The following is a 17944-nucleotide window of genomic DNA, read 5'->3' on the forward strand; positions in this document are numbered from 1 at the left end:
GGAGAAAGGTGACTCATTATTAAGAAGCCATGAAAGGGGAAAATTTTAGCCAGCCAGCAGAATTTATCTTACTAGGCTTTTCTGACCAGCCCCAGCTGGAGCTGGTTCTCCTCCTGGTCATCTCTGTCATATACATCATGACCCTACTGGGGAACACAGCTATCATATTGGTGTCGTATTTGAACCCCAAACTCCACACGCCCATGTATTTCTTCCTCTCCAATCTCTCCTTCCTGGACCTCTGTTTCACTACCAGTATTGTCCCACAGATGCTCTGGAACCTCAGGGGCCCCAAGAAGACCATCACCTACACGGGCTGTGTGGTGCAGCTCTACATCTCCCTGGGGCTGGGCTCCACAGAGTGTGTCCTCCTGACCGTGATGGCCTATGACCGCTTCAATGCCATCTGCCGGCCCCTCCACTATGGAGTCATCATGCACCCCAGGCTTCTCCAGCGACTCGCAGCAGTGGCCTGGATCAGTGGTTTTGTGGAATCCACGTTTCAGACCATCCTAGTTTTCCAGCTGCCTCTTTGTGGCCACAACAGGATGGATGATTTTATGTGTGAGGAACCTGCACTGATTAAAATTGCCTGTGGCAACACAGCCTTCCTGGAACATGAGCTCTCCACAGCTATTGTGCTCTACGTGGTCATACCTCTGGGGCTTATCCTGGTCTCCTATGGCTGCATCGTTAGAAGTGTGCTCAAGATACAATCTGCTGAGGGCAGGAAGAAAGCGTTTGGTACCTGTGGGTCCCATCTAATTGTTGTCGTCTTGTTCTTCGGGACTATAATTTGTGTCTACATTCAGCCCAAGAGTACTTACGCACAGAATCACACTAAATTCCTCACCCTCTTTTACACTGTAGTGACACCCTCACTTAATCCTCTGATCTACACCTTGAGGAACAAAGAGGTGAAATTGGCTTTAAAAAGGCTGCTGGTCAAACACCCCAGGTAACAGAAAATGTGAAATAAATTTGCAGTGTCATTCAGATATGAGGTGATTTTAGGCGTCACTGTGGTCCCTGTTTTCCTCAGAGTTACAACTGAATCTCTAAATAAAATAGGGGTGACATTTATTTTCAATATAGTTGGAAGTTACCCATCTTATTTTTATTTGTTCTTATTCTGGGAAAAAGAATGGAGGCTACCTTGTAAATATCCTCTAAGTCAGTAAATATGTATAAGTATGTTCATGTATATATGCATTATTATTTCAATAACTCTGCGGTTATTATTCCAATGACATGACTGACAATTGTAACAAATCCATTTTCTCATCACAGTAGTAAATCTACCTCAAGAAATCAGAGCTGAGATGCTTATGCAGAAGTTTGGGTTTACCTGAGGATGCTTCCTGTCACCCTCAGGCCTCAAGGTCAAAGGTGCTACAGGTCCTAGGTCTCACCCATAGTTTTCATACCTCTATAAAAGCCACTGGAAAACGCATGATTACAGACCCTTTGCCTTTTTTTGACGGTTATTGATTCTCATTCACGCAGTAGAAAATTCTAGGATAAATTGCACTCGGAGATTTTTCTGGGTTTTTTTTCCCCCATGGCTAAGAGAGTCCTCAAGGAATATTGATCAACCAAGTGAAAATTTCTTTTATCAGCTCTCATGAGCTTGGAAAAAGCCTTAATTTCTTTTGATCTGTACTCTCTCCCTATACCTGTTATCTAAGACATAGAGATAAACACAAGTGTGTTCATTAAACCTGAACATGAATTTTGACAAAAGCAAACACATTTAAAATTAATATGTCTTTTATAAATTTCAATTTTATATGACTATGCAATTTGTAGTTCTGTAGTTTCATATTGAACTTTTATCAGTTCTAATAACATCACTTGTATCACTTGTCATCCTGTTGACCTTCGATTTGCTCTAGCGGGCGGTTCTAATAACATACTAAACATTTTTGATAACTTTAAAATATAACCTTCATAATAGCTTTTTACAAAATATTTTCACAATCCTTCTTGTAGTTAATTCTGGAGCCTGCTTTAACATGTTCTTGTTTTTAGGTGTAATTATAATTAATAAAAAACTAAATACCTTTAATGGAGATTAATCTCAACTAATCATTTAATTACACATAAATAACTCCAGTTATACAGGGAATAATTGGAATGTAGTGATTTTTAAAAGCAGCCACATTTGAGAAGGAAAATGTTACATACATAAAAAGAAGGTAACTAAATTTTGACTTTTATGTTCACAAGATAAAACTATTGACATTAACAATTAAACTAAGGTTATATTCAAATTATATTTTTCAAATGCCCAAGAAGCTATATAATTACCCAAATCATTTAAAATTTTATCATTTCAACTAAATAAATTTAAAATACTAATAAAAAATTTATTTTTATGCCCAAGCTAAGAGGAATGTTTTCAATATTTTACATTTATTCTTTACATTATTAACATTTATGCATTTAAAAACCATAATTAGCACTCAGTTCTTGTCCAGAGTGATCATTTTCAATTATTATTGTCATACTGGTCCCTTCTATATCCTAACTGTTCTCCTGAGTGAACAGTAGAACCAAAGAGCTGTGTGTTGAAAGTAGGTAAATATACATGACAACCTTTCAATATCTATTTTGCAAACAACAATGCCCAATGAGAGAGGAAGTGGAGAGAGAAAGAGAGAGAGAGAGAGAGAGAGAGAGAGAGAGAGAGAGAGAGGGAGAAAGTGCCTGCCATGGGGGTGGGAGGTCAAGAGGGAAACTGGGGACATGTTGGTGAAGGGACAGGTGTTGAAATTATATGACTGAAGCCCAATCATGAACAACTTTGAAACTGTATATGTCTATCTCACTGAGGTTCAATTTAAAAAAATACATATAAAATTTTTAAATAAATAAACGCCATAATTATCAGGTTCTGGTTTTCCACATCTGTTCTAAAATACTTTATTTTTTTTTAATTTTTATTATATAACCATGTGGAAAGTTACAAAGTTTTCAGGTTTATGTCTCAGTTATACAATATTCAAACACCATCTCTTCACCAGTGCCCATATTCCACCACCAAAATCCCCAGTATACCCCCGCCCCGCCCGCCACCCCCAACTGTATAACTGATGAATTTCACTTCACTTTCTCTTTACCTTGATTACGTTCCATATTGCAAAACAAAAGTCACTATTGTTGGTGGAGTTTCCCCCCAAGAAAGACAGCCCTACTAAGGAAGCATTTGATAATTGGTTTTCCATTAAAAGATTGCATGTTTTCAGTTTTTAGAAAAGGTCGGATGTGTTCCAGTCCCGCAACCCGGAGCCGTGTTAGTTGCTGCTCAGTGTCGCCAGGGCTCCGTCTGGAGAAGGTGTACCAGCTGTACCTCCTCCGTCTGGATCCCTGGTGTTGTAGGCCCGGATTCCAGTCCGGAGCGTTTCTCTGGCCGCGTTGCTCACCCGACTGCCTGGCCTCTTCTCTGTTGAAGGTGGAGAGATGGCGCCAAGGGTGGGTCGAGGGCGGGACTTCCGGCGGCCGGGGCCATTTGGAGTTTGGGCTTAAAATACTTTAAAGAGTTTAAAAGTTTTATGAACTGTAAGGCAGTGATTCGGTTTTGGTTTTTCGATTTTGTTTTTCTTTTTCTTCTCCCATTTTTATTGAGATACTGTAATTTACAATTTTGTTAATGACAATTTCATGCATACATTGTTCGAATACCACATCCACCAACCAGACTGCCTATTTCCCTGCACCAATGTCAGTGACTCAGTTTTAAAGAATATTTCTGTGTGTGTGGTGTTGGATTCCATTTCTTGGGACGCCGTGGAACGTAGACTGGAGGGAGAAAGTGCTCTTTGCAGGGAAAGGAAGATGAGTCCTCACTTCTACCAAGGTTCTTTACAGACCTGCCATTTTCCTTCACTAAAAAAACAAATTTTTTCAGTAGATGAATAATGGAGAAAAAGTATCGATTATGCGGAATGAAGGATAGAGCGTTATGTGGTCAAGAGAGAAGACAGACACAGACTTTTCTAGAGAGGAAAACTTCACCCCATAAAGTTAAAGAAAGGAATTATACTCCAAGTTAAGATGCAAGGGACGCCCCAGAATGGGGAAATAGGTAGCTCACCTTTGCGAAGTTGATTTTACACAATTTCTTTCACTCTTCCCCCAGGTGGAGCTTCTGAGAAGGTCAGGCTCCGTTGTTAGGTAAGAATCTTTCCGTGTAGATAGAGATCCTACCTACCTCTGTTGTGGGTCCAGCGAGATGGCACGAGGCTAGGGCACTTGCCCTGGTAATAGCCAGGACCCCTACCATTGCCAGGGGTCCAGAGAGATAGTAGAGAAGGTAGGCTGCTTGCCCTGAGCACAGAGCCAGGAGTAAGCCCCGAGTGTGCCCCATTCCCCACCACACCACCAAAAAAATGAAGTAGAATTCATTGCTAGGACCTTGTCAGGGCAAGGCAAGAGCTTTGAACTTTGAGGAGTTTACCTTCAGGTTCTTGTCACAGCCCCCTTGTTCCTGCTAACATTTCGCTTCTCCAGAGGTGGTCCAGCCTTCCCGAGGCTGCTTCTGGGGGGGGCCATTAAAGTCTCATCAGCCTCCGTTTCTGTGTCCACAGAACCATCTAGACTTCATGCTTCTTGGCTTCCTTGCGGCTAGTGACAGAATCGCTTCTTTGAATCGCACTGTGGTTTGATTAGTCTATTCTTGAGAACTCCCAGGGACACCCTCATTCCACCACCGTGGATCTGCCACTTTCTCTCTGTTGGTGACAACTAGGAGGAGCAGTTGGCTCTCATTTTATTTATTTATTTATTTATTTATTTATTTATTTATTTATATTGAATCACCAGGAGATACAGTTACAAAGCTTTCGTGCCTGAGTTTCAGTCATAAAATGATCAAACACCCACCCCTCCACCAAGTGTACACTTTCCACCACCAATGTCCCGGTATCCCTCCCGCCACCCCCACCCAGCCCCACCCCTGCCTCTATGGCAGACAATTTCCTTCTTATTCTCTCTCTCTACTTTTGATTTGCAAGATAGATATTGAGAGGCCATCATGTTTGGCCCTTTATCGACTTTCAACACACATCTCCCACCCTGTGGCTCTCATTTTATTATTTATTATTTCCCTAAGTGTTATTGGTGAATATATTCTGTGAGAAATTTTCTAAAAATTGATGAGTTGGGGCCAGAGAGATAGTACAGAAACATACTCCCAATATAATAAGGGGCATATAAAACAAGCCCACATAGTCAAATGTAAAAAACTAAACACATTTTAAAATTTTTTGATGTTTTATTAAAGAACTGTGATTTGCAAAGTTATTGACAGCTAAGTTTTAGGTATATAGTATTTCAACACCAGTCCCGTCACCAGTGTCATCTTCCCTCCTCCAGTGCTCCCATATTCCCTCCCCAACCCAACCCTCACTCCAGCCCCACCTGTCAACTTGCCAGGCGCATTACAAAGTCTCAGTGGTGGCCGTTTAGATCTCATGTTTTCCATTTTGTTGGGTCTGTGTGAAAACTTTTTCTTTAAGACCTGGAATAAGACAAGGATGTCATTTTACTACTATTGTTCAGTATTATTTGAGAAGTCCTAGACTTAAGAAAGATGTTTAAAGATAGATATGTGAAATAAGTTAAATGGCCACTATTTGCAGATGACATGATAATAAACTGGGAAAAACCCTATATATTCCACAAAAAAAAACACTAAGGTAGTAAGTTCAATAAAATGGCAGTCTACAAAATAAATATTATATTAATCTGTTGCATTTTAGTATACAATCTATGAATTAGAGGGAGTGGAAATTAAGAAAATTATACCATTTATGAACTGGAGTGAAAGCACAGTGGGTAGGGCATTTATCTTGCATGTGGCCGACCCGGGTTCGATTCCTCTGTCTCTCTCGGAGAGCCCTACAAGCTACTGAGAGTATCCCACCTGCATGGCAGAGCCTGGCAAGCTACACATGGCGTATTCGATATGCCAAAAACAGTCACAACAAGTCTCACAATGAAGATGTTACTGGTGCCCGCTGGAGCAAATCGATGACCAATGGGACGACAGTGCTACAGTGCATACCATTTACAATTGCATGCAAAATGCATAAAATCAGTTTGAGTGTCTGCTTTGTATGTTGGAGTCCATGTTCAGTGTCCAGCACCATATGGCTACTCAAGCACATCCAAAAATAAATAAAATGCCTGGGACTGAATCTGCATAGGGGATACAGGACAAATACTGTGAAAGCTAAAAGACTTTGTTTAAGAAATAAATCAAATCATGGCAAGATATATTCTGAAGAGATGTAAAATTGTACCCCTAAACCATACAGTATCAAAAACCAACATCAGGTCAATGAAACTTTTCTTTCAATTCTTAAAGAAATAGAAGAAAACAAGAAGTAGAACTATACTCTGTGTTCATGGGTGAGAATACTTAACACTGTTTAAATGGTATCATGGACCAAGGGAAGAGCACAGAGATTAGGGTATTTAGCAGGTGCAGGACCCCAGTTTGATCCCTGGCAGTGCATGGTCCACCAAGAGCCGCCAGCATCCCACTACCCATCTTAGTACCACTCGGGTAGGCCTACTGGTCCCTGGCACTGTAAGACCGAGGTAGTACTGCATTTCTGGGTCCTAGCACTGAACCGTCTGATTAATTAGCAAAGTAACACCAAGAGTGACTCCTGGGATCCCTGAGCACAAAAGTCAAAAAAAATTCTTTTAGTTTTGAGGCCAACAGTGCTCAGGGTTTATTCTTGGTTCTGCACTCAGGGATCACTCCATAAACAATATGGGGTGCCAGGGATAAAATCTGGGTTACCCATGTGCAAGGCAAGCGCCTAACCTACTCAACTATCTCTTCAGTCATCCCTCCCGCCACCCCCCAAAAAAACTTAATGGTCATTTCATCTAAAACAATATATAAGTTCAATGCAATCTTTATCCAAATTCGTTAAATCAGTGTGGACTATAATAGGAAACTGAGTTGTGAATCTGTGTGTTGATATGATGTATAAAAGGTTATTAGTAAGTTTCCTTTAAGGTTAATGTGCCTTTGAAATTTAGTGTAACATACACTAAAATAATTACATTTTAAAAGAACAACTGTAAAGTTGTTGATTCACTACCTGTGCCAGTGGAGCTTATCATCACTTATGATTTGGGAAATGAAAATGAAAATAACACGAAGATATCATTTCAAGCCAGTGAGAATGGAATATGCAGAAAAGATCTGGAAACAGCCAGTGTAGACAAGGTTGTGGTGAGGAGGGAACCTTTATTCTGTGTGAGTGGGAATGCCTCTGGATCGACATCTATGGAAAGCATCGTGGAGAGCTCTCAGAAGAGAGCTCCAAACTCCCTAACAATACCACTCCTTGGCATATGCCCCCGAAACACAGAAACATTCTTTTGAAAGGACCTTTGCGTCCCTATGCTCATCACAGCCTAGTACAATAGCAAAGGGATGGAAACAGCCAAAATGCCCAACTTCAGATGAATGAATCAAGAAGCTGTGGTATAGACACAATGAAATGCCGTGCCACTATTCACAAAAAGATGAATTATGCAATGTGCTGTGACACAGATGGAAATTAGAGGATACTGTGCTGAATGAGTCAGAAGGGGCTTAGCACAGGGGTAGGGTGCTTGCCTTGCATGTGGCCGACCCGGGTTTGATTCCTCTGTCCCTCTTGGAGAGCCTGGCAAGCTACTGAGAGTATCCCTCCCGCATGGCAGAGCCTGGCAAGCTACCCATGGTGTATTCAATATGCCAAAACCAGTGACAAGTCTCACAATGGAGACATTACTGGTGCCTGCTCGAGCAAATCGATGGACAACTGGAAGACAGCCCTACAGTGCTACAGTGCTACATGAGACTTAAAGACACACAACAGGGTAGCAATAATGAACCCAAGACACCAGAATGAGAGTATTGATCCCTAGAACTAAGTCTGCAGGGGGGGGGGAGTAGTTGAAAGGAGGGGCCTTTGAGATATTGAGGGAGGGAGGCAGGGACTCTGGTGCTGGGTGTGATGCTAGAATTCTGTATACATGAAACTATCATTTACAGTATTGTAAATCACAGTATTTCAGTTAGTAAAGATTTAAAGCTTTAGAGATAAGTGAAGGAAATAGTGAAGAAAATTTTAATAAAGAAAAAGAACCAATTACATTACAAGATATTTAATGACATGATATTGAACAAGTTTCTCTCATGTAATACTCTGGTGATTGATATGGACTTTTAGACTTTATCGATCAATTTTCCTACTATATTTCACATTGGACATTTTGTTTGATATTCAAAACAAACTCTCCAATAACCTATCACTTGCCATCTTAGCTTAAATTTTTACATTATTTTATATTGAAAAGTTTATACTTATGCTTGATAATAAAAGTGATTTTTCTGTTGTTGTATTGTGTGTGATATTCAAAGCACAGGATATAATATATACATACATATATCACTCTATCACTGTCATCCCATTGCTCATCAATTAGCTCGAGCGGGCACCAGTAATGTCTCCATTGTGAGATTTGTTGTACTGTTTTTGGCATATTGAATATGCCACGGATAGCTTGCCAGGCTCTGCCATGATACTCTTACAAGATACTCTTAGTAGCTTGCCGGGCTCTCCACGAGGGGTGGAGGAATTGAACCCAGATCAGCTGCATACAAGGCAAATGCTCTATCTGCTATGGTATTCCTCCAGCCCAGGGTTCTACATAGGATCCCTCATATAATAATTTTCCTAGCACCACAAATGACACCTCCAAACCTCACTAGGCATGATCCTGGGTGCACATCCAGTGGTAAGCCCTGAGCATCAATGAGTGTGGTTGAAAAATAAACCCAAAAAATCAATGAAATAAATTGGTTCAAACTTCTGAAATTATATTCTATATTGCATAACTAAAGTTTGAACTCAGTGAGAGTCTATAGTTAATAAGGTTGGAAAAGCTAGTATACTTAATAAAGTTGAAAGTTTTTTGTTGAATAACTATAACTATTACTATAACTATTACTAATAACTATTACTATAACTATTACTGCAAGACAGTAATTTTGGATTCTCCCTAAGTGCAATATACTCAAACACCATCAAAACATATATTGTGGAAAAACTGCAAGAACATTTCCTTCACTGGCACATCATAGAATAATTAGATATGGAAGATATTAGCTTTCTTAACACTCTCTGTTGTATCCGTTAGGCGATGTTTTCTTTTAATTATTCACAGTGCAGTAAATATTTTGAAGTATCTAATAAAATGTGCAGAACCACTGGTGATAAGAAATGCAACTGTGCAACTAGACTACCTGATAGTCAAAGAATGATACCCTGGAAAATTAGTTGCCAGGAGGAAGCCTGGAATCATATTGAGATGGGGACCAGGAGGTAGTACCAAAGAATGAACCAACCAGATTGAATCCCTGGAGCCACAAGTTCTCCCAGGAATCGAGATTCAGCTTTGAATGTCCCCAAGCTGAGGGTCCCAGCACTGTTCACCACATCCTCCCACCCTAGAGTTAAACTGTTGACTCAATTGAGACCTTTGGTGGGATCCAAACCTCCTGAGCCCCTCTGGGATGTAACCCCTCACCCCCCAAAAAAACATGCACAAATAAGTACATCTTAAGGTGAGTAGATAGTACAATTAAGTCATGCTCCTAGGAACTTCAGGCGAGATCTATAGCCATAATTTATCAGAGTTCTTAAAAAATCACTTGGGTAATCTCATGATATTAGTAGTAACGTGACAACATAATATTATAAAATCAGAGGCAGAAACAACTTTGAATCATCGTGGGTATTTATTACTTTTAGTGAGTTTCTAGAGCTTTGCCAGTTCAGAGACCCAAATCCTTCCAAATAAGAAAAAAGCCTCCTTAAGAAAGATGCCTGCAATGTAACACAATATAATTCAGTCATCTTTCCTCTCATGAACGCTTTTGCCACTGAACAAGATCATATACTTGAGAAGAAAATTATTAATGCTTGCACAGAACAGTTGCCAATGCCTGGTGATATCAATCTCTTTAATGGCTGAAGGATATTTGAAAAGGTAGGGTGACTTGGGGTTGAGTTTAATGAATTTACCTTGATTCTTGAACAATAATCAATACTTTTCTTGTATTTCTCCTCTGAGAGAAAAATATCCTAAAGGTAATCCGGTGCTATAAACTATAACAAAAGTCAATTGAAAACTTTTTAATAGCTCCGTTGGGAGAAGCTAAAAAATAATTCAATGTGCCAGAATCCCAGGAGATATGGAGAAGGAGAATCATAATAGCAGCAAGAATGTTCAACTTTATAATGAGATCTCTAAGGTTATGCTTTTCCCTCTTGTTAATAATTGCTGACACAAATTGTTTTCATTCATGCCTTTAATTTTAATATTATTTTTTAAAAAATAGATAGGAGCAAGAGTACTGGATCATATGCTATTTATTGAGAAGTCTCCATGCTGTTTGTATTCCAATGCTAAAGCATTTTTACATTCCTACCAAGAGTGAGTGTGGATTCTTTGTCTTCCACAGCCACCAGAATTTGTTATTTATGGCTTTTTTTATATACACCTCACTGGTGTAAGGTGATATCTAATTGTCACTTTGGTTAGTAATACCAATGATAATAAGCATTTATTCCCTGTACCTGGTAGCCAGCACATTGTCTTTGGAGAAGTGTTTATTCAACTTCTCTTGCTATTTTTTTAGTTTTTAATTTTATTTAATTTTACAAAGTTGTCAAGATGATTTATTACATTGAATATCCAACACCAATATCAGCACCATTATACCTTCCCAACACCCCTATTTCCAATTTTCCCAGCCACCACCCAAGCATACCCCAATAGCAGGCCTTAAATAATTTATTTTGTATTGCTTATTGTGAATAATCTGCCAAAAATGATCAAAAATATTTCTTTAAAAGAAAGTATGTGAAGATTATTGTATCTCACCTTGGATCAATGAAGCCCTTGTATAAGATATTACTAACACATTGCTACAGGTTAAGCCTCGCGTGTTAATATTTTCTTAATCAAGATTGTTGCCTTCTACTTTACACCCACTCCACCGGTGCCCATTCTCCACCATCAATGTTCCTAGTATCCCCACCACCACCCCACTCCCTCCCCTCCCTGCCTCTGTGACAGGCACATTCCCTTTTACTCTCTCTCTCTCTCATTTTGGGTGTTATGGTTTTCAATGGGCTGGAGCGATAGAGCAGCGAGTAGGGCATTCTCCCTACACACGGCTGACCTGTGTTCGATTCCTCCGTCCCTCTCGGAGAGCCCAGCAAGCTACCGAGAATATCTTGCCCCCACAGCAGAGCCTGGCAAGCTACCCGTGGCATATTTGATATGCCAAAAACAGTAACAAGTCTCACAATGGAGACATTGCTGGTGCCCACTTGAGAAAATCAATGAGCAACGAGATGACAGTGACAGTAACAGTGATGGTTTGCAACACAGGTATTAAGTGGCCATCATGTTTGGTCTACAGTCTACTTTCAGCACACACGTCCCATCCCAAGCAAACCCTCCAAGCATCCTTTACTTGGTGGTCCCTTCTCTATCTCAGTTGCCTTTTTGCCCCCACATGTGAGGCCGGTTTCCAAGCTGTGTAGGAATCCTCCTGGCCCTTGTCTCTACTATCATTTGGTGTTAGTCTCCCCATTATGTTACTTTATATTCTACAAATGTGTGCAGTCATTCTATGTCTGTCCCTCTCCTTCTGACTCATTTCACTTAACATAATACTCTCCATCCACTTATATGCAAATTTTATGACTTCATCTTGTCTAACAGCTGCATAGTATTCCATTGTGCAGATGTACCGAAGTTTCTTTAACCAGTCATCTGTTCTCGGGTACTCAGGTCTATCTTCACTCCCATCCCTTCCCATTCCAGTCATTGCATGACATTCTCAAGGGTGGTACTAAAGAGTTTTGTTGAAATTATATCACCCTGCCAAAACCCTCTCTTTACGTCGATAATCACTTTCTTGTACAATGGTGAGATCCTGGTGGTGGATCTGTAATACAGCTCGAGGAGGGTCTTGATGTACTGAGTCTGAATGCCTTGTTTGATGGCCACTTCAGTCTCAACAGAATCAAAGGCCTTCTTTAAATCGATGAACATTAGGCAGAGTGGCATCTTGAAGTCTCGTGAAAACTCAATGAGCTTGGTCACCGTGTGGAGATGGTTGATCGTGATGAATCCTGAAAAAAACCTGCTTGCTTGCATAGTTGTCCTTTTTTGAGTGTTCTGCCAATTTTATTCAGGATGACTCAAGTGAACAACTTGATGATGGACAACAGGCAGATCTGGCAATAGTTGCCAATGCCATGGTTGTCTCCCTTCTTATACAACAGAATGGTCCATTTGGTTTTCCAATAGAATGGAAACTTGAATTCAGACAGGTAGCGTGTGAAGAGCCGAGCGAGTGTATTGATGAGTCCTGGCAGCAGATTCTTCAGGTGTTCGGATCTAACCTTGTCTGGATCGGGTGCTGTATGCTTCTTCACCTACAAAATGTCATGTTGGGTTTCAGAAGGGAGAGCGCTGGGAATGACATATCCTTCCTGCGGAATTTAGTATGTGGGCAGGTGGACATGGCTATTTAAGAGATCTGAGTAGAAGTCGTGGATAACCTTTTCCATTGCCCTCTTGGAAGATGTGATAGATCCATCAGGACGTTGACGGGCAGTCATCGTGGTCTTATAGTTGGCAAAGGACAAGCGGGCTTTGTTAATACTTTTCCCGGATTCTGCAGCATCAGCCAACACTGCTGTCCTCTCTTTGATGTCATCCTTTATCTCTTCTCTGCACAGTGAAGGTTTGATGAGTTAATTTGAGGCTGTGGTCCATTAGGAATGGGTGTCATTCAGAGAGTTCCCTGAAACCTCTTATTGTATCCTGACCTTATACAATGCTTGAATAGAAAGAGAGAGAGAGAGAGAGAGAGAGAGAGAGAGAGAGAGAGCTCCTCAAGACCCTTAGGATATTGCCTCCAGCAGAGGTAATGATTAATATAGCAGCCATTCTTCCTGGGAAGATTCTAGATCCTTTAACTTAACTCCACTTTGTCTCCTCTATGAATTCTTTCTCATGACTAAGAGAATTTGAACTAAGAATAAGGTCAACTTAATTTCTTACCTCTGCTAAGGCAAAACCTGAGATCCACAGCCCCCTAAACAACAGGTGGGGAGGGACTCTCTCCTGGGCTCCGCAGATCAAGTGGAAGTCACCTGCGGTCTGACAACTATCCCAGTAGGGGATGGCAGGGGGTTACCCAGACTTTGAAAGAGATGGTGCAAGATCTGTCAATCTCCTCTTCTGATTCTGATCTATCTAGAGATTAATCTCCAGCATCAACTACAGTCATATCCCTTTCTAGACAGAAATATTTTAATATGTTCTGAAACTCCCCCACAAGATTCAGATATCAGGTTTTAGTTCCTAGACAGAGGTGATGCGGCCTGCCAGGAACTTTTGAACCCTGGCAGGGGCATTGCCCACTCTCCCAGGGACTCCCCTATTGTGTACTCATCAAGTGACCAAGAATCCTGGCTCTCTCTCACCGCCCACATTCAGTGGTCTCGTGCCACTCCCCCAACCAGGATGGCTGATGCCAAGGGCAGACGAAGGAGGAAACGAGGGCCGGGCTGGTTGGTGATCAGTTGCTGTTTATTCCCTTCTCCCCGAGAACCTGTCCCAGTCTCACTAAGCTCCCCATTCTAAGTCTCACACTGCCCCTCATTCCCATCTCCTCCTGTTCCCCTTGCTAGTCTCTCCGCACTCCACTCGTGCCTTAGTCTCTCTCTAGTCTCTCACCAACCTCCAGCATCGGGGATAACCACCACACACCTAGGTCTAGTAGCACCATCAACGTATCAAAGCCCTTCCTGGTCACCTGCAGCCAGGGTATCAGGCTCAGGTACAAATTGACACTTAAAGGTTTTTCTCCTTTCCTTCGTCCAATAACTTAATTAGCTAAATTAAATAACTAAATTAACCTCTTAATTCTACTTCTTAAGATCAGTTATTTTGTATGGACACAGTAAGAGATACATTAAGCTTGTAGGGTGGCTCTCCTGGGGCCATCTCGCTATAGATCTCAGACTACAGTGATCAGGCCAGATTCATCTTTCCTAACCCTAGCAGAATCCTAATCTAGTTGTTACCTTTTGGATCATGACAGAATTTGTCCATGACCATGCTCTTAACTTAGAGTTAAGTATTATGACGCTTTGGCCTGGCCCATTTCGATGCCAGGGTAGCTCACAGCTTGTCCTGGGTCCATCCAGTCCCTCATCAGGACATTGCTTTTGAGGTGCTAGGAACTAAGGGCAACTGAGACGTCAATTGAGATAACAGATGCCCAGAATTGAATATTATTCAAAATCAATTAACTCCCAAGTTACAAAAGCATAGCATTAACTGTCTTCCTGTGTCTGTACAAAAAGGATATTGCTCTGAATTAACCATGCAAAGGACATAAGAAGAGAAAAGCAATGTTTGCAAGTTAACAGAGCCTGATTAGGAGATAAAGGTGATTGACCGGTTGGGGAAGCAGAGCACAAAGAACGAGTTTACAAATAAACACTGAGGAATGGAGCACTGTGATGTGAGTAACTCAATAAACCTAAGCTCCCTGTGGCAAGGCTGAAGGGACAAACCAATGTTATCCTACACCCTTTTTCAGTGGCCTCCTGGGAGCATGGTGGTGTCTCTGTGAAGGGAAGAGTTGCTCTATTCCACCACTGGCAGCAGCGGACAGCACTCTGGTTTCCAAAAGCAAAATGACCATATGATCCCACAATTGCACCCATAGGTACCCATCCAAGAACAGAAATGCATAATTAAAAAGTTATATGCAACTTAAGTTCAATTTAGTAGTGCTTACAGCAGAAAAGATCAAAAACAACCCAAGTTCCCAACAACAGACGAGTGAATAAAGAAGTTGTGCTATAGCACAAGGAAATGCTGCTCAACAATAAGAAAAGATGAAATCAGAGCCATGGAGATAAATCCAAAAGCTAGAGTAGCTAGAGTACATATTTGCATAGGGGAGACTGAGTCCAGCCTCGCTCCATATTGACCCCCGGTACCACACCAATAGTAAGTAGCCCCTGAGCACTGAAGATATGGTCACCCACCAAAATATGAATGAGAGAAAAGACAAGACCTTTTCTTTTGCCACAACATTGATAGAACTGGATGGAGTTGTGCTCAGTGAATTAACCCAAGGAAAAAATACAAATACCAGATGATAAACAAGGCAACAGGCAATGATCAACTGTAACAAATCACTCTGACCTCAGAACTGAAGTTATAATCGCAGGTGTGAGGATGAAAAGGAGAGAGTCAATGAATTATGGAGATGCACTTGGCTGATGGCCATGGTTGGGTGTAGGAACACCGTACTCCTGAATCATATAACCATCTACAATCTTGTAAACCAATGCTACCTTAGTAAAATTTAAATAGACAACATGGACTTAAAAATCTTTACTATGGGGGTGGGGGTAGTTGAGATATACTGAGAATGTTGATGTGGAGAAGCGGCACTAGTGGAGAGATGGGCACTCAATCCTTCTATGACTGAACGTAGCACGAAAGTTTGTAAGTCTGTAACTATACCTCATCGTAATCAATTTAAAAATTTTTAAATAAAATAAAAATAAAAGAAATATAATATATAAAAAATTAAACATTAGAAAAAATAAGGACAAAGCCAAAAAATCTTTATTATGTATTTAAATAAACCAAAGACAGAAGATAAATTTTGTGATGATTTTGTCTAAAAATCACAAGTTGCTTTAGTTTCATACTAAAAATAACTTTTTCCCAAAAGGCCAGTGTTTTATCACATTTGCAATAAATTCCATGCCCCATTTGAATTAAGAGATACTTTGTTTTATTAGATATGTGACAATAAAAACATTGAATATTGATGTTCAATTTTGCTTTTACATGTATAATTTTGCTATCAAAGAGTGGCAGATATTTAGGCAGATAGTGTTCACTTGTATGTTACCAAAACTCAGAGGCCTTGTAACACTTCTCATTCACTTCTGACAGAATGAATGAATGAGTGATTGAAAACGGTAAAATGGATGAAACATTGATGGAATGACATTTACTATGCTGGTCGTGTCACCATATATAGGATTACTCCCTGCCCATCAGTCTCTTCACTGCCCCCCTTACATCTTTGTTCCTGAGGCTGTAGATGAGAGGGTTGAGGCTGGGTGTGATGACCGTGTAAAAGAGGGCAATGAACTTATCTTGATCCCGTGTCTTTTCTGAGGATGGCTGGAAATAGATACACATGGCTGGGATGAAGAAGAGGGACACGACTACAATATGGGATCCACATGTCCCAAAGACTTTCTGAAGGCCACTGGTGGACTGCATTCTCATTACGGCCCGCGCAATGGCACCGTAGGAGCTGAGGATGAGAAGGAGAGGGACCACCACAAAAACTGAGGTCATGACTTTGAGAGTCAGCTCATTCGCACGAGTGTCAGCACACGACAGCCGCAGCAGTGCTGGGATTTCACAGAAGAAGTGGTCCACCTGACGACGCCCACACAGGGGAAGCAGGAAGGTGAAGGAAGAATGAAGTGCGGAGTTGATCAGGCCACTTAGCCAAGAAGCCGTAGCCAACAACTGGCAAAAACGAGGGTTCATGATCACATTGTAGTGCAGGGGTCTGCATACAGCTGCGTAGCGGTCGAAGGACATCACCACCAGCAGCATACACTCGGTGGATCCCAGGGCAAGGAAAAAGTAAACTTGAGTCATGCAACCCGCGTGAGAGATGGTCTTCTCTGAGCCTGAGAGGTTAACCAGCAGCTGAGGAACAGAGCTGGTGGTGTAGCAGAGATCCAGGAAAGAGAGGTTTGAGAGGAAGAAGTACATGGGGGTGTGGAGGTGGGAGTCCAGATAGGACAAGGTAATGATGAACACGTTCCCGATCAGTGTCATCAAGTAGAACAACAAGATGACCACGAAGAGAACCACTTCCAGATGAGGCCACTTGGAAAAACCCAAGAGAACAAAGTAGCCTTCAGAACTCGCATTGATGTGTTCCATTGTCCTTCATTTCTTATTGCCTGAGGGAAAAAGCACATTTGCTCAAATCAGGTAAGGAAATGAGTGACATGGGGACACAGGAAAAGAGACACGGGCTGCTCGTGTGGAAAACAGCTTAGGCATTGCTAGGAACCATGGGCCCAGCGAGATAATGCCAAGGGCCTGAGCACACGCCTGCAGGACCTGGGCTCCCAAGTCTAATCACAAGCACAGCAGGTGCCCTCAGTACCTCCCGGGTGGCCCTGTGGCCCCCAGCAACTCTGGGACTGAGCAGCACTGCAGTGTTGGGTTGGAATACTGAGCATCAGACCTCACAGTCAGGGCCGTTATCATCAGGAGTGGTCCACAGACCCCCTGAATATTTGTTGAAGTTCACTACATACACCCAAAAAAAGAGAAATGATATTATTAAATATGGAAAGAAATAAAAATCCCCATATTCTTAGCAACATGTAAACAAATATAGATTTTTTAAAATTTATGAGGAGGACCAGCCTGTGCGCCACGGGCTGGAGAACATCCTTTGCACAAATGATGCCAGCGTTGATGTTCTACTTACTTGTGGTCTCCCTGATAGTTCTTGGAGGTACCCCACAGCACAGAGTTGGGAATATCCCCCACGCACTGCTGGTGTGAGTCCAAATCCAAAACCAAATTAGAATATACTTTAAATGGTAAAGAGAAAGCTATTTTGGTAGGTAGAATCCTAATAAATGTTATAGAAGAATTGGTGATGTTAGAAAAACCCAAATGATCCAGAACCATCTTCAGGTTCTAATTATGGTTCATCTGCTCAGGTTCATGATGAACAAATAAATAAAAACAAATACCAATACTA

General features: G+C 41.3%; 2 protein-coding genes across 2 annotated transcripts; one reads left to right on the forward strand and one right to left on the reverse strand.

Moving 5' to 3' along the window:
* The first annotated feature begins 29 nt into the window (after nucleotides 1–29).
* LOC129402449 (olfactory receptor 2G3-like) lies at nucleotides 30–7590 on the forward strand. The gene is made up of 2 exons (XM_055129067.1): nucleotides 30–944; nucleotides 7453–7590. Exons 1-2 carry the CDS (start codon nucleotides 30–32, stop codon nucleotides 7588–7590), a joined length of 1053 nt encoding a protein of 350 aa, XP_054985042.1.
* An 8589-nt stretch (nucleotides 7591–16179) lies between these two features.
* LOC129402457 (olfactory receptor 2J3-like) lies at nucleotides 16180–17106 on the reverse strand. Its single transcript, XM_055129112.1, has one exon. It carries the CDS (start codon nucleotides 17104–17106, stop codon nucleotides 16180–16182), a length of 927 nt encoding a protein of 308 aa, XP_054985087.1.
* Nucleotides 17107–17944: the final 838 nt, after the last annotated feature.

Source organism: Sorex araneus, chromosome 2, assembly GCF_027595985.1.
Source record: "Sorex araneus isolate mSorAra2 chromosome 2, mSorAra2.pri, whole genome shotgun sequence".
NCBI classification, from domain to species: Eukaryota; Metazoa; Chordata; class Mammalia; order Eulipotyphla; family Soricidae; genus Sorex; species Sorex araneus.

Coding starts and splice junctions, on each gene's coding strand:
- LOC129402449 (XM_055129067.1), top strand. CDS start 30: ATGAAAGGGGAAAATTTTAGCCAGCCAGCAGAATTTATCTTACTAGGC. Junction 945..7,452: donor TGGCTTTAAAAAGGCTGCTG/GTCAAACACCCC, acceptor CTAGTACAATAG/CAAAGGGATGGAAACAGCCA.
- LOC129402457 (XM_055129112.1), bottom strand. CDS start 17,106: ATGGAACACATCAATGCGAGTTCTGAAGGCTACTTTGTTCTCTTGGGT.